This window comes from Xyrauchen texanus, chromosome 49 (assembly GCF_025860055.1).
Source record: "Xyrauchen texanus isolate HMW12.3.18 chromosome 49, RBS_HiC_50CHRs, whole genome shotgun sequence".
Classification (NCBI taxonomy): Eukaryota; Metazoa; Chordata; class Actinopteri; order Cypriniformes; family Catostomidae; genus Xyrauchen; species Xyrauchen texanus.
The window spans coordinates 22,747,698-22,773,793 of NC_068324.1; the positions used below are offsets into that span (position 1 = coordinate 22,747,698).

The 26,096-nt window shown below is 41.0% G+C and overlaps 1 protein-coding gene across 1 annotated transcript in view; it reads left to right on the forward strand.

Annotated features, from left to right (window-relative positions):
• Nucleotides 1-16,066, forward strand: part of ccdc136b (coiled-coil domain containing 136b) — an 83,576-nt gene extending 67,510 nt beyond the window's left edge. Inside the window, exons 4-8 of the mRNA XM_052122484.1 lie at nt 1,560-1,862; nt 4,605-4,716; nt 4,876-5,155; nt 5,923-6,054; nt 12,785-16,066. Of these exons, the coding sequence (XP_051978444.1) occupies nt 1,560-1,862; nt 4,605-4,716; nt 4,876-5,155; nt 5,923-6,054; nt 12,785-12,790 (833 nt within the window). The 3' untranslated portion in view covers nt 12,791-16,066. The remainder of the gene's footprint in view (nt 1-1,559; nt 1,863-4,604; nt 4,717-4,875; nt 5,156-5,922; nt 6,055-12,784) is intronic.
• The last annotated feature ends 10,030 nt before the right edge of the window (nt 16,067-26,096 follow it).

Genomic DNA, 26,096 nt, shown 5'->3' on the forward strand with positions numbered 1-26,096 from the left:
GGAGACCACATCCTGCCCAAAAGGCGAGGTCAACATGTGGCAATACGACACATGGGCTCAGCAGCCGCACATGGAAGAGGCGCGGTGGTAGGTCCTGCCACGAAATGGGGGGGGGGGGCTCTACAAACACAGCGACCTGGGGCAGAGAGAGCTTTGCCCAAGAGAGATGTGGGTCCGCCGACAGGGAGACCGTACTGCAGAATATACATCATAGAGATTACCAGAGTAATCAGCACCTGTGGAGCAACTATCCAAGTACGGGCATTTTAGACACCACAGTAGGTGGCAACGGCTCTGTCCACCTGGGGGACCTCCGTGTACCTTCAAGGGTAGTGACAGCGGACGAGTGAGGAAGTGGAAGTTGCCCTACAAGACCTCGTCATCTCGTCATGCACTTCTGGGAAAAAGGTACGTGGGGGCGTGACTGGGAGCGGTGCCCTGACCCGAGGTACCAATCGTCAAGCCGTAAAGACTGTGGGGAGGATGGAGTGTTCCAGTCCAAGCCCACACTCACGTGCCGGGGGGTGAGTTGTTCGTGGGGATTTACCTGGCAAAACCGAGCCTGCTGCCATCCCCAAATCGCCTCCAATGAAGTGGCATTCACCTTGAGAAATGAAAGCCGCGACCTCAACGTTGCCATGGTCATGTAGTGGTACATGAACCATCCACAAACGCTGCCTCAGTGTGATTGCTACCCAGGCACACAAGGCAGCATCTATGACCGTCAGTCTTGGAGAGATATCGACCACATCCAGGAACTACACAGAGGTGGAAGGACATCTTTAAAAAGATGCGTCCTGAAAACGACGTTCAACGCCTGCTGTGTATTGCTCTTTTGTGAGTGAAAACAAACTCTTTTAGAGGGGAAAATACTCTTTTAGAAGTAAGCACACTTTTTTTGACAGAAGCGCTGTCGAAGCGCCCAGGGGCGTGGACTGCACAGCGTGCAGAGAAGGAGAAAGACGCTGGTAACACGCCATAGATCCAACAGCAGTGCTCGGCCAAAAGAGGTGAGTTCAACAGTAGTAAACTTCAGCTTGCTGGTGTACAACCGCTCGGCTCCAAATAAAAAAACGGACTGACAGATGCACGCCCGCTTCCCTTCGGGAGGCGGGACATGCAAATTCTGTCTGTCAATTTCTCATTGGCCTTTTCTCAAGTTCAGAGGTATGCGAGGCTCTCAAGAAAGACCCCTTGTGTCACTACATTCGACACAATGTCGAGTGAGTGACAGAAGTGGAACAATACATTATTAACAATTTACTGCTGTTGCCTTGTTAATATGTAATCATGTAATCTATAAAAAAGTCTATAAAAAAATTATCTATAAAAAAAATCTGTAGTCTTATTACGAGTATTTTAAAATACAGAGAGTAGATGAATACTACTCGCACCAATACAATCTACAACAACAAGTATAGCAACGCAACTAGAGCAACTAAGCTTATCTTTTCAGAAGGCTGAAAGTAAATTAACTGCTCCCACACTTTGACTGAGTTTAGTTGAAGAACATCTTAAGTTTCAGGTCAAAGAACCTTATTATCTCACAACCCGTGTAGCCCAGCTTCGCTCTATTCAGGAGGAGATGGACAGTCTAGAGGAGGAGAAGGAGAGTGAGCTGTTGGAGGCACAGGAGGAGCTGCGGACAGCACAGGAGGAAGTGCTGGTGCTGCAGCAGGCGGCGGAGGAAGCTGCGGCTGAACGGGAGAACGACATTGCCTGTCTGCAAGAGGAGCTCTGCAGGTTACGAGCTGAGATCTCTCAAATTGAGAACACAGGACAAGAGTATGAGCTGGAGATCGTAACACTCAGAGCAGAAATCGAGATGAAGAGCCAAAGACGGCAACAGCAGAGGAGGGAGGGTGAGAATACAACTGACACAGATATAAAAGTTATAGTATTTATTGATGAATGTCATGTTACTACATTCATGACATTATTGAAAGTTACAAGTAGATTGATTGTCATGGACTCAAGCTTCACTACAGTTTGTCCCAGTTCTTGGCTACTGTGTTATACTGAATAAGTAGTAACAGTTAAAATTGAGATGGGTTATTGATACAATTTATTTATTTCACAAAGGCCTAGCAAAGCCCTAAAAGGAATAGTTCACCCAAAAATAAAAATTTGTCATTTTTCCAAACCCATTTGACTTTATTTCTTCTGTGAAACACAAAGGAGTTCTCTTAAAGCATGTTGCAATTGCTGATTTTCAAACAATGAAGTGCAACATTCAGGTTGCAGAAGTAATAATCCCATTAATTTCCCCATAAACTAATTTATTTTTAACTATATAATGACAGAAATACAGTACATTGAGCTCAGGGGTTGTTAATCGATGAGACTGTATATGCTTCTGTTGAAGCCATTCGTCTGGTTATTTCAACTTAATAATTAAAATAAATTGTTGAATAGCAGAATCCCTGGTGAAGAACTACACTACCCATGAGGCGAACAAAACACGCCAAAAGAGCTCTGGTGCAACCGCCCACTCCCATGATGCACTGTGAATGATGAGTTGGTCTCCCTACACTCTTAAACTCCTTATATATTTGTACATATCTGACTTTTTTACAATACAATTAATTATATTGTTTCTATGCTTATAATCAACTTTAAATAAAGTAGTTTTATGCTTTTACATCATTTTTAATTTAATTACATTATTAATAATGCTTCATGGGATTGTACATTCCCTCATTAAAGATGTTATATATACAGTCATGTTAACCTCTGGCTAAACAGCATAAATACAATGCCAATATTAGATATCTATGTGTAATACAAGTTATGGTTTAAATCAGTAAATTGAGTAGATGTTGGTGGCCAATATTTAAACTAAAGGATTTTGAATTATAATTAAGATTAGTGTCAAAGTCTTTGAAATTCATCACGAAGTTCACATAGATGCATTGTCCTTTATTATTTGGCAGATGTAGGCTTTGGTTGGTAATTCATTTATTGTATAAGTATTCCGTTTTAAGAGAGTAGTTAATTCTATAACCAAGATGATGCTGGCAGAGGTCAGTGAGGGGCATCGCAGTCCGGCTGAAAGCTTGTGGCAGTTCATTTTCGGGGAAGTCTATCCTAAGTACAAGGTTCAAGCACTGGTCAGTGAAGTATCTCATGTGGTGCAGAGTGATCCAGCAGATCGAAATGACTACAATAAATCAGATGATCTGTATAAGGAATAACAACTTTAATAAAAAAATATATAATGAAATAAAAATCTATATAAAGATGAATATTGAGTAAATGTAACGATACAGAAATAAAATGTTTGATTATAAATGTTGAGTAAATAAATCTAAAGATATACCCAAGGACCAAGTCCTGTAATAAAACTAATAATACAGAGTATTGTCTCATCTAAGGAACTAATTGAATGAGGAAAAAGTCAAAGTATAGATCTGAGGCCTCAGAGTTGGAGTCAAAGAGATTATTTCCCTAAGATTCATTAGGATCTTTAATATCCTATGTGTATGTGTACAAAGCACTTCCTTTCTATGGACCAGAGTTCTGCATAACGGTAGGCAATATCTCAGGGTGGGTGTCGCTCTGAATTATTGAGGTGCGATAGCTTTGGTTAAGTCGAAATTTCCAAAACAGACCCCCTTGCCTGTATGATCTTGCTAGGTATTGTAAATTACTGAGCTCAGCTAGATGAGTTAAGCAATCAAGACTTCCTGTGTCTGTCTTTAGTGCACAAAGTTTAGACAATAAAGAATAAAAAACAGACACAAAAGTCTATCTGATTCCGACTCTGAGGTCTCTGGAGGTAATAGACGGGTGGACTGAGAAGAGAAATTGGCCCTGGATTTGAAACAAATGTACTAAAAATGACAGAATTTTCATTTTTGGGTGAAATATTCCTTTATAATTATTATTTATTTAAAATATAATTATTATTTCTCAAAAAGTGAGGGGACTGACTAAGGAAATGTATGTCATACAACATGAGAATTTCAAGACAATCAATTCAGTTTATTCTAATTGATCATCAGAGGGAAATTAGAGAATGCCTGCATTATCTTTTCATTTAGATTGTGACTGAAGCATCCACTGACTGGTTGATGTTATTCTGAAATCAATGCATGATGAATTCGCTCAATTTCCAAAGCTGGTTAACGTCCTGCAGTCACATCCATAAATCACACAAGTTTTAATAAAAGGGCGTAACCCTGAAGCATTGCAGAAATGTTTGTAGCATAGAGTGTCCAGTGGAGAGGAGCTCTTGATTGGCAGATGATGGTAATTCTCGATGTTATGTGAAGATGCTGTAAACTCTGACAATGAAGCGTTTGAGAGCCTGCATGACATCACATTGGATGGAATACGATTGTTCCAGTCAATGAAAGGGCATGAAAGGGGTGAAGAAAAGTACAATATATTAGACTCATTGTGAATACATATCACAAAACAAATCTAGTTATATTTTCATGGAAGGTACCATATACATGATATGTGAAGCTATCTTGCTGGCCACATTGTTAGAAAGCACCTGCTTTCTGTAATCATAAATGTATGCAAATTAAGATTTTCCCTTTTTTCATATATTGTATGTTGCGGTTAGAGGTTTCAGTTGTCTTGTGTTATTTGCTTAGGTGATGTGGGTCAGCTGATGGATGAATATAACAGTCTAAAGGAGCAATGTCACTCACTGCAGCATGAAAACACGAGGCTGACAGACAGACTACAGCTGCTGCAAAGGAAAAGGTGAGCAACTGTCCCACCATCCATATATCTGTTTTGTTACATAGACTAAATGCCACATAACTCCTATTTTGCATTCATGTGCTCTTTAATTTGTTTCACTCACTTACATGCAGCTGTTTCTCTTGATTCTTGTGTCTTGTTTTGGCTGTGATGTCACAGTTCAGGTGGTGCATTCCTCACTCTTAAAGAGGAGCAGGAAGAGATAGAGGAAGGAAAAGACATGCAGTGCGGCACAGAAACAGAAGCTGGAAGCTCCTATATGAGCGTGAATCAGATGAGCTCCAGCAGCAGGCTGGTGGATGCTGGGATACAGAAGAACATCTCATTTGAGGGCAAACCTGTCACCCCTACCAGCTGGACGGGAGGATTCTCAGAGATACTCTCCCTGAGAGATCAGCTCAAACAGACTGACGAGAAGGCAACATATGTGCAGAGAGAGGTAAACTGGACTGCCCTGCAAAGTCGAAACGTTGTAACACAATACAATTTAGTTAAAGGAATTGTACACCCAAAAAATTCTAATTTTCTCATTATTCACTTACCCTGATGCCAACCCAGATGTTTTTGAATGTCTTTCTTCAACAGAACATAAATGAAAAATGAGAAAGAAAATGAAAAAATTAGAAGCTGGCTATTTGATGGTGCAAAAGGCATATTTAGGCAGCATAAAAGTAATCCAAACAACTCCAGTTGATCAATTAATGTTTTCTGAAGCAAATCGATAGGTTGGTACAAGAAACAAATGGATAACTAAAACTTTTTCAACTTGAAAAAAATTGCTTCCCGCAAGAAGTTGGAAGCCTACAGCCTGACGGCACCCATTTACTTCCATTATAGGGATCTACAGAGCTTCAAAATTTTTCTAAAAATCTTAATTTGTGTTCTGCTGAATAAAGACAGTCATACACGTCTGCAATGGCATCACAGTAAGTGAATAATGAGAGAATTTCTAATTTTTGGGTGAACTATTCCTTTAAATTAGGAAAATAAGTGTTCATTTGGTAGTACTGCAATTTTCACACTCTTGTCTATAACATACAAATCTTAAACTAGAGTCTATAATATAAGTCTATAGCTTCTGGCTTTATATGTAATTTGTTTTTTTTCCCCTTTTTTGTTTACCAACTCATTACATACCTTTTGTGAATTATTTGATGAACCTTGATGCTATTCTATTCCCTTATTATACTAAAATATGTCTGTTAGTGTGATGGACTAAAGCATGAACTACAAAAGCTGCGGAAAATGTATGAAACCAGTCAGAAGGAGCGAGCCGAGCTGGAGCTGGAGTTGTTACGCTGCAGGGAGGAGCTGGAGAATGCTGCTGACAGCAAAGAGGTACAGCTTCAAATAATGAACAATGAAATATTGAAATGCAAGTAAACATTTATGTATAAATTCAAATCTGAATGTGAATGTAAACCTGAATATTTGGATGAAATTCAAACACAAAAATGCTTGTCTACAGCACTTTCATCTTCTTTTGGAACCTCAGAAAATAACTGCTTTTTGTACAAATAGAGCTGTAAATATACAAAAAGTGCTGTTTGCGGGGCTAAAACACCCTGTTTCTAACATAGAGTATATACAGATCTGGAAAAACAATTAAGAGATCACAGCAAAATTACCAGTTTCTCTGGATTTACTATTGATAGGTATATGTTTGAGTAAAATCAACATGTTTGTTTTATTTTATAAAGTACTGGTAATATTTCTCCCAAATTCCAGATAAAAAATTGTCATTTTGTAATTTTATTTGCAGAAAAATGACAACAGGTCAAAATAACAAAAAAGATGCAGTGTTTTCAGGCTTTGAATTAATGCAAAGAAAACAAGATCATATTCATTTTTAAACAACACAATAATAATGTTTTAACTTAAGAAGAGTTCAGAAACCCTGATTTTCAAACACCTCTCATGAGTCTTGGCATGCTCTCTACCAGTCTTTCACATTGCTGTTGGGTGACTTCATGCCACTCCTGGCACAAAAAACAACAACAACAACAAAAAAAAACAATCCTCAGAGTTGGGGAACATTGTCAGAGCAGAGGGAAGCAAGTTTTCTTCCAGAATAACCTTGAATGTGGCTTGATTCATGCATCATTCACAAAGATGAATCGGCGCGATTGCAGTCTTGCTGAAGCACCCCCAGATCATCACGTTCCTCCACCAAATTTCACAGTGGGTGCGAGACTCTGTTGCCTCTCCAGGTCACCGTCTAACCATTAGATAACCAGGTAGAGGATCGGTGATGATCTGGCTTGCTTCAGCAAGGCTGCAATCGGGCCGATTCATCTTTGTGAATGATGCATGAATCAAGCTTTACAATAACGTTATTAACGTTAAAAAACACGATTAAATTATGTAATGCTTAACAGAAAAATAAAACTGCAGCACTTCTCAAATCCACTATTAAAAGATTATCTGTGACGTCAATGTAACTTTATCTATAAGTAGCTGTGTGCAGGTTTGGAAAGGTTACTTTTGAAATATATTCAACTACAGATTACAGAACACATGCTGTAAAAATGTAATTTGTAACATATTCTATTAAATTACTCAAGGTCAGTAATGTGTTTTAAATACTTTGGATTACTTCTTCAGCACTGGTAGATTTTTTCACTTGTTTTGACTATAAAAACTCTGTCAGTACATTAAGACAAAATACACATGTTAAAAATACATTCTCTGAAAAACCCAAATATCTTATGCAATGCTGTTTCTAAATTGATCTTGTTTTAAGGATTTTTAGATATCTTTACAGGAAAACAATACAACGATTATCAAGAATACGATTTTTGCCCTAATATCAAAGATCTTACTAGAAAACGTCTAGGTTACGTATGTAACCTCCGTTCCCCGATGGAGGGAACGAGACGTTGTGTCGGAGAAGCGACACTAGGGGTCTCTATTGAGCGCCGATATATACCTCTGTTCTATGAAAAAAGGCCAATGAGAAGTTGGCAGACGGTTTTTGCATATCCCACCCCCGGACATACGGGTATTTAGGCGGGGCAAATACGGGATTTCATTCAGGATTTTTCTGAGGAGCCGGAAATGGTCCGGCCACAACAATGGCTTGGCTAAGCGACGTGGCGGGTAAGACACAATGTCTCGTTCCCTCCATCGGGGAATGGAGGTTACATACGTAACCTAGACGTTCCCCTTCTGTCGCTCTCTCCACGTTGTGTCGGAGAAGCGACACTAAGGGTCCCACTTCAATCATGCCATGCACTGAGCCGTGTACGTGAACTGCTGATACAGAAGCGAGCAGGTATTCTTCGTGCAGAGGCGACCAGCTGTATCAGGCTGCACGTACTCTTCCCCAATGCCCATTAAAGTCATCAGAATCCTTCTGGTTACCCTAGTGAGGGGAACAAGGTGATGCTTGCCAACATGGGAACGGGCCAAGCCTGGCTGGGCCTCTTTTCTCTCTATGTTTCTCGCATAGAGCAATTACGGCCGGGGCCCTTACATTAAGGGAAGGGGGTCTTACCCAGTTCCCTATTCTTTCAGGGGGAGAAGACCCTGCGGGGACCACACCTACCCTACAGGGGAGGTAAAGGTGGCGAATACATCACATGGCCATTTAGGACCTATTTGGGAAAGTTGGTGTGGTGGTAGATCCAGCCTCGTAGAGGGGGGAGTTGCTACAGCATGGCGACTGAAGCAGCTGGAACTGCCTAAGGGAGACACGGGGGTCCGCTCGTGAGTGGACAGTACCGCGGAAATACACACAGGGGGAGTCCGAACAGGAGGCCTTAACCTGTGGAGCACCTATTCCAGTACAGGGTGGATAGAGTACCCGTAGTGGCTTGGGTCGGCGAGTTCCTCCGCTGAACTGCGGACCCATGAGGGCTAGGGAGGAATCAACCAGGGATCCGAAAGATGGGGTCTCCTGGGAACAAAGGTGCACTATTTTACCTCGGCTGAGGCGCAAGCGATTCACCCAGCCAGTTCGTCAGCGTGTTACCGAGTTCTACGGGCTCGGACCTGAGAAAACACGGGATGATACTGACTCAACTCGGAGATTGTAGAATCTCGTGAAAGTGTTAGGTGTTGCCCACCCTGCTGCTCTACAGATGTCTGCTAGGGAGGTGCCCCTGGCCAGTGCCCACAAGGAAGCAACACTTCTGGTTGAGTGCGCTCGAACCCGCAAAGGGGGGTGGGGGGCACGGCCTGGATGTGATAAGCCAATGAAATGGCATCGACAACCCAGTGGGCAAGCCTCTGTTTGGAGACAGTGTTCCCATTCTGCTGTCCCCCGAAGCAGACAAAGAGCTGCTCAGAACGTCTAGAGCTCTGCGTGTGGTCCAGATAGATATGCAAAGCACGTACCAGACACAGCAACGAAAGGGCTGGGTCTGCCTCCTCCCGGGGCAGCGCTTGCAGGTTCACTACCTGATCTTGAAGGGTGTGGTAGGAACCTTGGGCACGTAGCCCAGTCGCGGTCTTAGGATCACGTATGTGTCTGCCGGACCGAACTCCAGGCAAGTGTCGCTGACAGAGAACGTTTGCAGGTCCCCGACCCTCTTGATGGAGGCGAGCGCGATCAGCAGGGCCGTTTTGAGAGAGAGGGCCCTGAGTCCAGCTGAATCTAGCGGCTTGAAGGGGGGTCTTCAGAGGCCCGTGAGGACCCCCGAGAGATCCTAGGAGGGAAACAGGCTTGGCCGGGAGCGAGTTAGCCTCCAGGCACCTTTTAGGAACCTGATAATTAAGTTGTGCTTATCCAGAGGCTTGCCGTCTATTGTGTAGTGGTGAGCCGCGACGGCGGCGACTTACACCTTGAGGGTGGAGGGGGACAGCCTCCCCTCCAGCCTCTCCTGTAGGAACACAAGCACTGACCTAACTACGCACCTCTGTGGGTCTTCAGCCCGGGAAGAACACCAATTTGCAAACAGGCGCCACTTTAGGGCGTAAAGATGCCTGGTAGAAGGGGCTCTGGCTTGGTTGATTGTGTCTATGATGGTCGATGGTAGACCGGCTAGACCTTCCGCATCCTGTCCAAGGGCCAGACGTGGAGGTTCCAGAGGTCTGGGTGCGGGTGCCAGAGCGTGCCCTGTCCCTGAGAAAGAAGGTCCTTCCTCAGGGGAATTCGCCAGGGAGGGGCTGTCGCGAGAAGCGTGAGATCCGAGAACCAAGTCCGAGTGGGCCAATAGGGGGCCACCAAGGTGACTTGCTCCTCGTCCTCCCTGAACTTGCACAGCACCTGTGCAAGAAGGCTCACTGGGGGAAATGCGTATTTGTGCAGCCCCGTGGGCCAGCTGTGTGCCAATGCGTATGCCTCTGTTCGGGCATACCAGAGCGGGCAGTGGGAGGTTTCTTGGGAGGCAAACAGGTCTACCTGGGCCTTGCCGAACCGTTCCCAGATCAGCTGGACCGACTGGGGGACTCGAGTCTGAGGCCAGTGCTGAAGTGATCTCATATGCATCAACCCAAGCGGCGCGGCCGCCGCGGAGGATGCCATATGCCCCTGGAGCCTTTGGAAACGTTAAATGGACCACAGTGCCAGGCTTGAAGGAAGCCAGGCATTACAGCACCGACTGTGCACGCTCGTTGGAGAGACGTGCTGACATTGAGTCTGAGTCTAACTCCATGCTGAGAAAAGAGATGCTCTGAACCGGGGCGAGCTTGCTCTTTTCCCAGTTGACCTGAAGCCTCAAACGGCTGAGGTGCCTGAGCACCTGGTCTCTGTGCGTGCATAGTAGTTCTCGCGAGGGGGCCAGGATGAGCCCGTCGTTGAGGTAATTGATTATGCGTATGCCGGCTTCTCGGGGTGGGGCAAGGGCTGCCTCTGCGACTTTCGTGAAGACGTGAGGGGACAGAGACAGGCCGAAGGGGAGGACTTTGTACTGATACGACTGGCCATCGAACGCGAACCGTAGAAGGGGTCGGTGTCGTGGCAGAATCGACACATGAAAGTACACGTCCTTCAGGTCTACCGCTGCGAACCAATCTAGATGCCGGACACCAGACAGAATCAGTTTCTGGGTAAGCATTTTGAACGGGAGTCCAGCTGAAACTCGCATGTCCAAGATCGGTCGTAAGCCGCCACCTTTCTTGGGTACAATGAAGTAAGGGCTTTGAAGAAACCCTTCTTCATTTCGGTTGGAGGGACAGGCTCTATCGCATCTTTGAGTAAAAGAGAGGCAATCTCCTTGCGCAGGGATTTGGCATGTTCGCCGTATACTGCGGAAAGTTGGACGCCCGCGAAGGGGGGCGGAGGCCTGGCAAACTAAATTGCGGAACCGAGTCAAAATGTCCGGTGCAGCTAGCGTGTCGGGTTGGGCAGGGACTTGCAGGAGGGGGCCATGGCATGCAGGGGGGAGTGGTCTGGGACCGTTCTACCACCGAGGGTATCGAGAGCGGAGGAGCGAGGAAGCTCGACTTGCTCAGTTCGTCATGCATGTCATGCTCGTTGAGCGGCGCACATGCCCGCGGGACCAATTAAGCCCGGGGAAGCATAGCGGACCTCCGTGCGTCAGGCTCAGACTGGGCGGCAGACCCGATGGTGGTGGCCCAGGCGAGTTATCCGTGTCAGACGCCGCTGTGACGGTCTCCGATGCAGCGGTGATGTCGTTCGTCATCCAATGTCCGGGAGCTCGAGGGACGTTAAGCGGACCGCACTCATCCCGAGCTCGGGGGAAACAGACAAGCATGCCGGGGAGGCGGGAGGTTTCGAGGGGGTTTACCCTGCAAAAGTGTCCCGTTATTCTTCCCAGATTCTCAAGCTGAAAACATAACCCATTGGAGAGAATGCTCATCCCGAGTTCGGACGGAAACAAGCAAGCGTGCCGGGGAGGTGGGGGGTTTTGAGGGGGTTCACCCGGCGAAACGGAGCCCGTCATTATCCCCAGATCGTCTTCATCGCTTGCGGCACCTGTCCCAATCCCGTAGGAAGGAAGCGAGGCGCGGGGGGCGGCTGAAGTGGCTTTCTCTCACTACAAGAAAAAGCCGCGGCCGCAGTGCTGGCTATGTTCTTGTACTGAAAACATAGATCATTCATAAAAACGCTGCCTGCGTGTGATCGCAACCCAGGTACGCGAGGCAGTTTTTATGACCGTCAGAGGTGGGGAGAAATCAACCGTATCCAGAAACTACACAGGGGCGGAAAAAACATCTTTAAAAAGACGTGTCCTGAGAAGGACGTTCAACGCCGCTGTGTTTTGCTCTTTTTAGAGCGAAATTACTCTTTTAGAATAACTCTTTCAGCCATGCAAGGAAGGAGAAAGCCGCTGTTATGCGCCGTGAGATCCAACAGCATGCAGAGCGTCAGAGGATTAAACAGGAACTGGTGTGTGACTCGCAGCAGACTGCATGCACGACCATCGGCTCCGAAGAAATTTTCTGAATGGACTCCCGTATTTGCCCCGCCTAAATACCCGTGTGTCCAGGGGCGGGATATGCAAATACCGTCTGCCAACTTCTCATTGGCCTTTTTTCATAGAACAGAGGTATATATATCGCCGCTCAAGAGAGACACAACGTGGAGAGAGCGACAGAAGGGGAAAAATAAATTATGATCCAACGTTAATTTTCTGGATAAAAAAAATATGATCATGTCTGGAAACATGTGTATGTAAAGTGGCTAGAAATAGCATTTTAGCTTAGCATAAAGTTGACAATTTACACAAGGTTTATTTCTATTTCTTACTTCAAACATACTTCTCTATCTGCTTGTATGAATATAACACAACATAAGAAAGTGTTTCACCGTTGTGAAACAACTAAATATTAAATGAAACAAATGAAAATAAAATGCAAAGTAAACTCTTAAGTAATCAAAATACTTTTTATTACCAATGATTTAAATTGTAACTGTTTTGTATTTTAATATTTTGTATTTTAAATATGTAATCCTGTTACATGTATTCTGTTACTTCCCAACCCTGGTTGTATATCTCCATAGATAGTTATGAACTTATATAATGTATACTGTACATAACTTTTAGGAGCTTGTGAAAAATGCAAAGTGAGTATCAAATCAAAAGGACCTTTTCTTGGGTGGCCTTAAATGTGCATATCCTTGTTTCTCACCATGGGAATCTGTTCTCTGTTTCCATTTTAGGAATGATGCTGATAATAACTGTTGATTTGTTGCTGGTGGTCTGAAATGTATCCTAGAGAGCAGAGGGTACCATCTGAATATAAAACAATTGATTATGTTTTGTCTGAGTAATAAACTAATAAAACGTGGATATTGGATGTTATTTACAATGTTCTCTGATGTACAAATAATTAAGTCATTTTAAGCTCTATAAAGATTTGACTAAATTAAAATGTATTTTGTGTTTTTAAGGCAACATGTTGTTCTTTATTTATGTTGACAATTTAATATAATAAAATAATCTTGCTATGATTGATTGAGTGATCTAGGGAAATGATAAGGATTTATTCTGTGCAGTGATATACACATTGTTTTTTGCTCTCCAAGCAATGACCTTTCACCTTCTGTATAGTACTCTAATAATTTGTATATTCTCATATATTTCTAATTTAATTTAGCAAATGTTTTAATGATGTTTGGTTCAAGTCATTTATTCATTTAGCTTCTGATTGTCTTGTGTTTTAAGATTATTTTGTATATTTCGATAAGCATATAGCCAATTAAATTAATTTGTTAATTAATTGAATTGAAGTGTAAAAAGTATTAATTGCAACAGACCAATAGGCCACAGTTGAGGCAATCTAAAACAAAAAATCCTTACACAAGACAATGGACAATATACGGCTGTATTTAATTTATACATTCATAAATGGGTGTTATTGTGCTGTTATTCTCAAATCAATATGTGAAATGAACAAAGTCAGTGTCCTTTTTTATTGTGATTTAAATGAATACTTCATCTGGTTATTTGATATATGGTGTATTTTATTAATGCCATTGAGTGTCAATAACTGCCATAAACTGTCCATCTAATTTTAAAGTTAGCTGACAGAAGTTCAGTATTTTTTTATGATGCATGTTACAGCATGTGGCAACACTATAAAGTGCCATATGATTGTATATAGATTTCTACATTGATCTAAGAAGAATGTGTTCATATTTGAACTTCATGTCTATACAGAGAAAGAGATGTATAATTTGAAAATGTATCTGGATTTCTGCATATTGCCCCTAGAATGTAAGCTCAATCTCGTTTTAGAAGCTGCAATATTTAGGCAAAGGAAAATATAAGCTGTAAATACAGGACTATAAAGGAAAATCCCACATGTCTCTGAGTCATGCTGGCACCATGCCATAAAACATAAAAACCTGACCTCCGTGAAGTTGGAACTCCATGTATTTAAATAATCACCAAAACTATTCCATTCGTTTGTGCTGTTTGTTCCGCAAAAACGTTGTAACTATTTCTCTTTCTTGGATATATCAAGAATGTTTTCAGGAGCGGAGACGTCATTCTCCACCCCATGTTGTCTAAATCGCTCCAAACCGGTGTTATTTGTTTGTGCTCGATTTGTGCCAGTTTGTGCTGTTGAAAAAACAACCTAACTAATTCTATTACATAGAAATAACAACATGATCTCCCGGATCTGTGACATCAGTCATGCATTTACCTCATCTCGTCCAATGCGCTAATTTTCTGACTCGTTCGTTTGTGCTCGCTCGGTGCAGGTTTCTTACCATTGCTATCATTGTTTTTTATTTTTTTTATATTGACAGTTTGATCATTGGCAGTAACTTCAAGCTTCAAATCCAAATCACATATGCACATATACCCATTAAACTCTCCGTGCAAATCACATTTTCAAGCCAAATTAACCTGGACATGCATGAATATGTTTTCTTTGCTGAACACAAAGCTGAATTAAAAAAAAAAACATAGATTTATGTTTCATATAAATTTTATTAGCCTTATAAATCAATTAAACAAATTAACCATTTGATATTATGACATCACAACAAATATGAAATGTTCTTAAAAATATCCCTTTCATGACAAAAGTCTCGTTTGTGGAATTTACATTCTATGTGTTCAAATAAATATATTAGTGTAATATGTTTGTAATGTTTGTAATATTCTAACGTTGTAATAATTCTGACCTATAGACATGAAATCAACTGTAAAACACTCAGAATATTATTCTACAGCACAAGACTTGTTTTTTGGGAGAAAATGTTCAGTATTTTATAAAAACCTGCACAAATCGAGCACAAGTTTGGAGCGATTTAGACAACATGGGGTGGAGAATGACGTCACCACTCCCAAAAACATTCTTGATATATCTAAGGAAGGGAAATAGTTACGTTTGTTTTAATGGCACAAATGGGCACAAATGTTCATTTTTGCAGCACAAATCAGCACAAACAAACGGAATATTTTTGGTGATTATTTAATTATATGGGGTGCCAACTTCATGGAGGTAAAAAAAAAACCTGTTCAAAAATACAGAATTTCCTTCATTCGAGTCACCTGCTGTTTCTTTTCTTTCTCTCTCTCTTTACTTATATGCTTTGGATCATTGTTACATGACCCACATTTAACACAGTGTTACAGTTCCTGAAATGCATTCAGGGCTCAAGCTCTTTGGTTTGTTTGAGGATTGAACAGATGTCCATCTGAACTTTTTTTTTTTAAACTATTTTGTTACCTTTTCCAGTCACATGAGCTACAGCAACTATTTTTCTGATACAATTTAATGGTGTTACTGTACTTAAGCAATATGGATTTTTGCATTAAAAAAGGTGTTCAAAGTGGCCACATTCTTTTTTTTGTTTTGTTTTTGTTTTATGTTATTATTATTATTATTCATCTTTACTACAGTATATCTCCTATATGCTACTATATGCTGTTGTGAAGCAGCCCTCCTGGTGTTCAACTATAATCTCTACATTTGTTTTTAACAGACAAATCCAGTGATGTTTCAACTCTCTGAAACACACATACTACAAAAAAGAACAACATATCTCTTCTTGAACTCTAATTTATGTGATGACTAACAATGAAATTGTCTTTGCTATGAACACAAGGAATTGTCCAGTTTATAGAATTATGGACAAACAGAAAGTACCATTAAGAGTTTGTTTTAGTGTGTGCACTGTTTCAAAGTCAGTCTATTCCTGAGGCAGATGAAAATGTATAGCCGTTGTAACATTTTATGAACCTTATAAAATATATATACTAATAAAAGTCTTTCTAAAAACATTTATTTACCCAGCCTGACTCCAAGTACTGTGTATTGTACATTATTCAGGATTGATTTTTGAAACTAAAATGTCTTGTTCCATAATAGAAATGTCATCATTATAACATAAGTGAAATTCCAATTTATGCTTTTCCATAATTTTACTCTTAACTGTAACTTGACATTTTTAGGTTGTATTTCAATGACATAATAAAGTATTCAGTAAGTCAATGTTTTTGTTCTTGTCTACTGTTTTTTTTTTTTTTTTTATAAGGTTTGTTACTTAAATTATAAATGTGACTATTTTTCTCTAAGATTCATTTGGGTGATGAGGGAAACACATGAGAATGTTAGAATGTTAGGTACCACATTCGTTACTGTGTTCAAGATTTGAAAGAAACATGAGCAAGACTTGCTGGATTACATTGCACACTCTACTACATGTATCTATGTATATGCCTGGAAGTCAGCAGTGCCATCAAATATCATACACAAATTAAAGCCAGTCATTCATGTCAGATGGTACATGAGGTCAGACCTAAGAAGACTTATTGTTTAGATATTGAAATCCAATCCTAAACCTAGATAATGTTACACACATTTGTTAACATTAGCAAATGCATGCATCATGAACTAACAATGGACAATATAAATTATAGTATTTATTCACATTTCTTATTACAAGGGTCTCTGGAATACTTCATTGATGAAATCAGTATGTACATTCGGCACCATATATCAGTCTGATATTGCTCAGTAACAACTGCACATCCATGTATCAGACCACATATCCGGGTATTGTGAGTAATCTTTCCTGCTTCTCAGATCTCTGTGTGATCTCTACAAGTAATCTAATAAAATAATTTCAACTTAAATCAGTGTTTCATGTGCATTTATTTATTTATTTGGCAAGTAGTCTTGTAATAAAATGCATAATGAGCAGCCAGACTCATTAATAACAAAGTAAACACCAACAGAACTCTGACGCAACCCGAAGTTGGATTTCAGCTGTTCTGTGATTTCTTTCTTTTCACATAATTACATAATTTCAATGTAAATTCACGAAGAAACTGCTGCACCAAAAGAGCTCTGCAGTCATCATCCACTCCCCGGTGCACCGCAAATTATGTAATCGAGTCAATCCACTTTTCACTCTCAAACTACTTATTTATATATTTATCCAGTATTTATCTGGATATTTTGCAATAAAATTTTTATATAAAGTTTCAATACTCAAAATCATTAAATATATATATACGGTACATCGTTATTAAATTATGTTTTTCGCAATGCTTATTGGGATTGTGGTTCATTCCCTTTTGAAAGTCTTTAAGTACACGGTCTTGTATTTTGTACCTTTGTGTTTTTGTCTGATTGTCAAATACCTTTTTGCTTCAAATCAAAGTTTGTAATGTTGTGATTCACCTTGGAGCTGGTTGGTTTGGTCCATGTCTTACTCTTTAATGATAATAATAATAATAAGATAAATAAAGAAATATAAAAAAAACAATAAAACTATGAAAAAATTTGTGAACCAAAAAAAGTCAGAAAAATTGGTCGGCACTGTTGCACTACTATAAAGACAAGAGACATCGGCCAACACTAGAGAGGAAATTTGCCCACATTGCTGACAGAATGTGTCACAGACAACATTAAGTAAAAGCAATAATAATTTAAGCTGCAAGCAGCGATGAACAGACCCTCACATTTTCTAGCACTTAAATGTTGTTAAGAGTGTATCACTGTGTAAAACATGTAATTTCCTGTTGCCAGTAGGTGGCGCTATGACTATAACTGAATATTGGCGTATAGAAGCATTCAGGCTGGGATTCCTATAAAACATGTAATGTTTGGAGCAGATTGGACATTTTATGTTTGAGTTATAACAACTTCCTGTTTCATGGCGAAACATCTAACTTTGTCAAGATGCCACTTTAGATTAGACTGACCAAATATGATGATGATGATTTACTCTCTAAGAGGAGTTTGTTAAAGCATAAGGCAAAAATTGAAGAGAAAAATCACAATGGCTGACTTCCTGTTGGGTTTAGGATATGGTTCTAATAGACTTTTTTGAACGTGTTGACATGTAACATATGCCAACCAATTTTCTTACGTGTAGATGAAATGTGGCGTGAAGGCTGCTTTGTTGAAATTTTGTAAGTGCCGCTATTGAGCCATTTTGCCACAATTTATTCTAAAAACCAGTACCAGATGTAAATTTCCCCACTTTCAAGATGTGTGCAAAGTTTCATGAGTTTTCTAGTATGTTTAGGCCTAAAAAATGTGACTCGTTTCATATCAAACTTTGTCAGGCCGCCACGGACACGCCCTTCAACAAAAACTCAAAAGCTTCACAATTTAACATCAACAAGGCCTTTAGATTAAGACTGACTAAATATAATGTTGATCTGATTAAATCTCTGGGAGGAGTATGTTAAAGTACAATACCTTGAATTGGCTGTTGCCAGTAGGTGGTGCTATGACTATAACTGAATATTGGCATGCAAATGTATTCAGGCCGGGACTATTATCAAACATGAAGTTTGGGGCAGATTAGACATTGTATGTATGAGTTATAACAACTTCCTGTTTCATGGCAAAACATCAAATTCGTCAGACTGTCACGGCCACGCTGCGCAGTGAAAACTCAAAAGCTTTACAATATAAGCATCGCCAAGGCCTTTAGATTAGAATAACCAAATATGGAGTAGATCTGATGAAATCTCTAGAAGACGTTCTTTAAAGTACAAGGCCTGGAAATTGCAAAAACTGAGAAAAAATTGAAGAGAAAAATAAAAATGGCTGACTTCCTGTTGAGTTTAGGGCATGGGTCCAAGATACTTTTCTGTAGGCATTGGCATGTTACACATGTGTAACCTACTAATTTTACTAATGAAGTAAACTTCCAATGCATGTGCAAATTTTCATGAGTTTTTGAGTATGTTTAGGCCCTCAAAAATGCAATTAATTAGGGAAAATCCTGGTGGCTTCAAAAAAATGCATAACATTTTTTGAAGCAATTCGTTTAAATCTACATTTATTTTTTCAAAGACTGTTGTAAGGGCCACACTTCCTGCTGTCAGTTGGTGGTGCTACGACCATGTCCCACAGTAGATACATCAATTTTGATGTAAATCACACGATGCAGAAGATATGAGACAATTCTTTCTTCCTATTTTTTTGTTAATTTATCGCATCGCCATGGAGACACCTTTTGAGACATCAAAAATCTGTTCACAATTCAGTCTTCAATGTTTTAGCATGATGTTGCCTAAGTTTGGTGCCAGTCAGACGAATTCCCTATGAGGAGTATTTAAATTCCAGAGCATGCTATTTTCAAACAATCCAAAATGGCTGACTTCCTGTTGGATGGAGCTAATGTCTGTGGTGTGAAAGTTGTCCGGCTTGATGAGATCTACATACAGTATGTACAAAGTTTGTTTGCTGTAGCTGAATAGGGATGTGCTACCCTTGAAATTGGTCATTTCTATTTGGCACTGCAGAGCCCCCTCTACATGCCCATGAACAAACCTTTGCCCAGCCCTAATGGCCAACGATTCTGATTTGTGTGAAAAAGATTTCAAACATGCCAAGTACCTCAAAAACATATGAATATACATACATAAGAATAATAGTGTTTAATACATTGCCATGGCAACAGTAGTTAAGATATAAAAAATCCCTTCATAATTTTTTATCTGTACTGTCTTGACATTATTATAAAACAATTTGAAATAGTTCAGATAAAAATAAGAATGCTATTCCAAAGTCTGTATAAAGTTCCACACTTCCTGCTGCCAGCTGGTGGTGCTATGATCGTGACCCACAATAGTCATATCCATGTGATCAGCCCCCAACATAAATCTCAATTTTGATCTAAATCGCACAATGTACGCCAAAGATATGAGCACTTTCTCTTTTAAATTTTTCGGCATTAATTTATCACCTCGCCATTTAGCAATTTAGTATCTTCAATGTCTTGTCACATAAATCCCCTAGGAGGAGTATTTCAAATTTCAAAGCATGCATTTTTCAAACAATGCAACATGGCAGACTACCTGTTGGGCAGAGCCTATGACTATGAGGGTGAAAGTTGTCCAGCTTGATGAGATATATGTGTGCAACGTTTGGTGTCTATAGGTGAAAAGGCATGTGCTACAGAGCCTCCCAAAAATAAAATTTTCAAGGGGCCGGCAGAGAGCCCCCCCTTGAACCCCACTGGTGCTCGGGCCCTAATAATAATAAATGCCTAGAAGAACAATAGGGTCCTTGCAGCATCTACTTATTGCAGTATGAATGGAATGGTTAAAAAGAGCAAATAGTAATTAATTAGGCAGAAAGTTGACAGGATGTCTGCTATCTGTAGGTTGATATTTTTGGTACGTACACACATAGACATCAAAGGGGGCTTGAGCACCTGCCCTTTTTCTTCCTCGAGAGAAAGTGCCCTTTTTTCTGGGGTGTTTATATATATATATATATATATATATATATATATATATATATATATATATATGCCAAAGATATGAGCACTAGACGCTCTGAGCAGCTCTTTTTCTGCTTCGGGGGACAGCGGAAAGGGAACGCTGTCTCCAAACAGAGGCTTGTCCACTGGGTTGTCGACGCCATTTCATTGGCTTATCACACACAGGCCGTGCCCCCCCCTTGCGGGTCCGAGCTCACTCCACCAGGGGTGTTACGTCCTCATGGGCACTGGCCAGGGGCACCTCCCTAGCAGACATCTGCAGAGCAGCAGGGTGGGCAACACCTAACACTTTTTCGAGATTTTACAATCTCCGAGTTGAGTCAGTATCGTCCCGTGTTTTCTCAGGTCCGAGCCCATAGAACTCGGTAACACGCTGACAATCTGGCCGGGTGAATTGCTTGCGCCTGGCGCCCTTTCTCTCAACCGAGGTAAAATAGTGTGCCTCCGTTCCCAGGAGATCCCATCTTTGGGTCCCTGGTTGACTCCTCCCTAGCCCTTTTTGGGTCCGCAGTTCAGCGGAAGAACTCGCCAACCCAAGCCACTACGGGTACCCAATCTACCCTGTACTGGAATAGGTGCTCCACAGGTAAGGCCTCCTGTTCGGACTCCCCGTGTGTAATTCCGCGGTACTGTCCCCTCACAAGCGGACCCCCGTGTCTCCCTTAGGCAGTTACAGCTGCCTTGGTCGCCGTGCTGTAAGCTTCTCCCCTCTACGAGGCTGGATCTACCACCACACCAACTTTCCCACATAGGTCCTAAACAGGCCATGTGATGTATTTGCCATTCTTTGCCTCCCCTGCAAGGTAGGTGTGGCCTCCGCAGGGACTTCTCTCCCTGAAAGAAGGGCTAAGACCCCCTTCCCTCAATGCATGTAAGGGCCCTGGCCGTAGTTGCTCTATGCGAGAAACATAGAGAGAAAAGAGGCCCAGCCAGGCTGGCCCGTTCCCAGGTAGGAGGCCATCACCTTGTTCCCCCCTCCAGGGTAACCAGAAGGACTCTGATGGCTTGAATGGGGCATTGGGGAAGGGTACGTGCAGTCTGATACAACTGGTCGCCGTTGCACGTAAGAATACCTGCCCGCTCCTGTATCAGCAGTTCACGTACACGGCTCAGCACATGGCACGTTTAAAAGTGGACCCCTAGTGTCGCTTCTCTGACACAACGTGGAGAGAGTGACAGAAGGGGAACGTCTAGGTTACGTATGTAACCTCCGTTCCCCGATGGAGGGAACGAGACGTTGTGTCTTCCCCGCCACGTCGCTGAGCCGAGCCACTGTTGTGGCCGGACCATTTCCGGCTCCTCAGAAAAATCCTGAATGAACTTCCGTATTTGCCCCGCTTAAATACCCGTATATCCGGGGCGGGATATGCAAATACCGGCTGCCAACTTCTCATTGGCCTTTTTTCATAGATCAGAGGTGTATATCGGCGCTTAAGAGAGACCCCTAGTGTCGCTTCTCCGACACAACGTCTCGTTCCCTCCATCGGGGAATGGAGGTTACATACGTAACCTAGACGTTAACCTTGGGCATGTGTAGTTTTCTCACAAGCAGGATCAAAGATTTAGTCACTGAGTTCACTGAGTTTTTTTTTAATTAATTGCACGTTATTAATGTGTTAAATTGACAGCCCTAAATAAAACATATGCATCCCTGAGAGAGGAGACCTTGCTACTAAATTGGTTGTGACATGTAATATAAAGTATGTATATATTAGGCCTAATATATTAAGAGTGTGGATATAAACATAAAACATTGGGAATTTCCTGCATTGTAAACATGGAATGTGTGGAGATCAATATAATGTTGTGCAAGATATGCAGTCCTAAATTTTGTTGGATTTATACAATTCAGTTACCTAATTCTAAGTGTTTGTGTTAAGATTACATAGTAATTTTAAGTTAAGAAAACTAATTCCGAACACGTGGAACTGTTGTCCACGATTGAATCAGGTTCAAGAGTTACTTTTTTGAGACAGACAATTTTAAAGCATCTCACCAATTTTCAGCATCAGAATTGCCAAGTTTTTTGGAGGAGTTGAAATAGTTGAAACGTGTCTCGAGACCCCTGCATTGTGCTTTGTCCAGGTGTCAAGAGTGTGTTCTCTGTGACTGGTTCTCATTCATTGTTGAGGGGCGCTGACTGCCCCTGCTGACACTGCTCGTAAAAACACACGCACATCAAGCTTAAATGTATCTTATGGTAGGAAATTTTTTTTTTTTTTTTTTTTTTACAGAATTTACATAAGGGTCTGTTTTTTATTTTTTATTTTTTTTTATTTTGTTATTATTAGATGTCATTAACTGCACTAAAGTACCACATTAAATGGCAGCCCTGATTATTATATATCATTTAATGTACATTTAATGTTTAATATGAATCAGTCTCATTATATTGGTCAGATCAGGTATATATACACTACGTGCACAATTATTAGGAAAATTTATATTAGGCAAGAATTAATTTTTTGTTGAACAAACAAAATGCTCTCGGCCAATTCAAAATGTCATTGAACCTCAAACGTGAATGTTTAACAAAGGAAAAATGAGTTTTGTCTTTCTCGGGAATATATAAGTGTGCAAAATTATTAGGCAACTAAATTACAAAAATAATAATTTCTCCCAACTCAATTGTTTATTCTCAATTTTTAGAATAGGTGCAACAAATAAGTAACACAAATGACAATTAAATAAAATGTTTTGGCCTTTCAAAAATATTCAGTGACCAATATAGCCACCCTTCTTACCAATAACTGTCATGAGCCTTTCATCCATGGAGTCTGTCAGTTTCTTGATCTGTTCATGATCAGCTTTCGCTGAAGCAGCATTTACAGCCTCCCAAATGCTAGAGGAGGATTGTCTTTCCTCACTGTAAATCTCACATTTGAGAAGGGCCCACAAGTTCTCAATAGGATTTAAGTCAGGTGAGGAAGGGGGCCAAGTCATTATTTGGGCATTTGTGAGGCCCTTGCTGGCTAGCCAAGCAGTGGAGCATGTGATGGATGCATGTGATGGAGCATTGTCCTGCATAAAGTGCACTCCAGGTAGGTTGCAGTTCTGGAGTATGGTGGCACTTGTGGATAATGGGTTCCTGGTAGCTTCACATTTAATTCTTCTCAAGTCTTTTGCAGTTAATTTGCGCCTTTTCTTCTCCATGTGTTTTTTTGCACTCCAGTTGACTATTCGGAACAAAATGTTTGATTGTCCGGTGGTCACACCTCAATAGTTTAGAGTGTTAAAGAGTGTTGCATCCATCTGAAACTTTCAGTGTCAGTTAAATCTCTTTTTTGGCCCATTTTACCTAAGGTAATGAAGCTGAGTAATAATTATGCACACCTTGATATAAGGTGTTAGTCACTTTTGCCACATCCTCCCGCATTACACAAATACATACCACCTGAAAATGATTGAATCCAATAAGCATTCAAATTTATATGGTTTGGAGTTGGAAAATGTGCATGGAAATAATGACAAGATCAGAATACTCACTGGCTTAATAATTGTGCACGCAGTAGGGATGGGCATGAGTACTCGGGTGCTCAGACATGGCAGCAGTGATCGATCATGAAAACGATGATCGATGGTGATCATGTATGATGTGACTTTTCACTTTATTTTGAAATTGAGCGACGTGGCACAAACGTGTCAAAGAGGGAGCTTATTTTTCATTTTGAGATTGATTACGTTGTGATTGAGGGGTTAAATGATTGTCAGAGAAGTCTCATATCAACCAAACTTATAAACGATGTTGCATTACTATCATTACAATAATCAAAAGAGAGTGTAATTAACCGTGTTTTGAACACCTGTCTGTGCAAAATGTTTGCTAAACATGTTTTATTATCATTTAATGTAAGAACTTTGAATCGTTAATGGATATTATTTAATAAAATTAAATGTTTGTCACAAACTGTAAACCTCCTTGAGAAGACAATGAAAACCCAAATGCAGTTTTATTTACAGTGCTGGTTGACTTGACAACATGAGGGTATAAATACCTAGACAAGGGAAACACATGACAAAGAATGACAAGACTTCACTAATAACAAGATAGCAAGACTACTAAAACATGAACCAATGAAAAGATCAGACTGATAACAAGTTAACAAGACAATAAACCAATGAGAACAAGACACAATAATGAAATGTATTAATGTTATTTGCTATAGCCATATAAGTTCATTAAAACACTTTTGCTAAATCAATGTGTGGCAGGTGGTATACAAATAACAGGGGTTAAACTCAGACAATTAGCAGACTACGCCGCAATGGGATTTACACCCAAAGAATTAGTTAGTTTATTCTAACAAGGCACTCAAGTTCGTTGATTGATTAGCCAGAGACAGTGGTCCAGTACAAAAATAGAATTTTATTGCTTTTTTTTTTTTTAAATCAAAAGCACACACACAATACTTCGCTCCAACAAGTGTTTGGTCTTCACAGCAAACCTATAAACTAATTTATCACACCAAACAAATACACTATACACCAGATCAACAATAAAACACACACAATCCTTACACTCTAATCAGAACACACACAAGAAATAGTGCAGAATCTTACCAGTGGGAGGCTAGTGGCTCCAGCAATGAGCATCCGTGGAAAACACCCCAATCACACGTGCTGAGTTCTCACACACACACACACACACACACACACACACACACCAAGGGACCCATCACCGCAAGGGACCCATCACCGCAAGGGACCCATCACCGCAAGGGACCCATCACCGCAAGGGACCCATCACCGCAAGGGACCCATCACCGCAAGGGACCCATCACCGCAAGAGGCACTGCTCCCACTGGCCGTTCTTCGCACCTGAACAGAGGAGAGACAGATGAAAAAAGTTAACCACACATTTTCATGCACACAAATTACAGTAACCCGGTGGCTAATAAACCACCCGTTCTAAGCCCGAGATTGAACTAGGGCTAACAATATGAATGAGAGAGACAAACAAAACACAATAAATCAAAATGAACAAAACAAAATAAACCATACACAATAATAAACAGAATGACAAATGCCACACTGAGGATCAGCATCTTCCAAGGTCTCCCGTCAATGTGAACAAATCAAGAAAACAAAAAGAATCAAAACAGAACAATCACAACAAATAGGTCCATCACTTTGGATATCGACAGCAGGAGAAATACAAGAGTTCAAAGAAATAAACACCGCAAACAACTTAACCGATGCAAGTTGCCCGTTTAACTTGAGCTAACCGCGGGACCTATGATATTGGTCCCATGGAAAAGAGCAGCCGGATACGATGAAGAAACCGTGGGCTGGCGTTACGTGAAAAACATACAAAAGCAAAGCAGCAGATGTTCGGCGTAGATGTAGCCAACCAGCGGCCGCCCCCCGACTAAATAGCACTCATAAACATATCCCACCATAATCATTCACTTATCACTCAGTGTGGCCACATATGTTACCAATGATTAGCAGCGTTATGTCACGAGCCCCAAGCTCTGATTGCCAATAGCAGGGTGCACACTCAGCTGGTGAAAGGGCTGCAGCACCGGGGATTCTACAACAAAACATTCCCTATAAGCCCAAATTATAAAGTCAAACGAGTGGAAGGAGGAACGGAGCTAGCCATACCTGCGGCACTACGATGAAACAGATAACCAAGGCAGACGTCAGGTCACTAGGCAGGTAAACAAGGCAACAGTCGCTTGCCGGTGACGTCACTTATCAAACGAAAAGTCCCGGTTTATAAAGGGGCTTGGCTATCGCGGTTGGCTCGCAGTTAACTGCC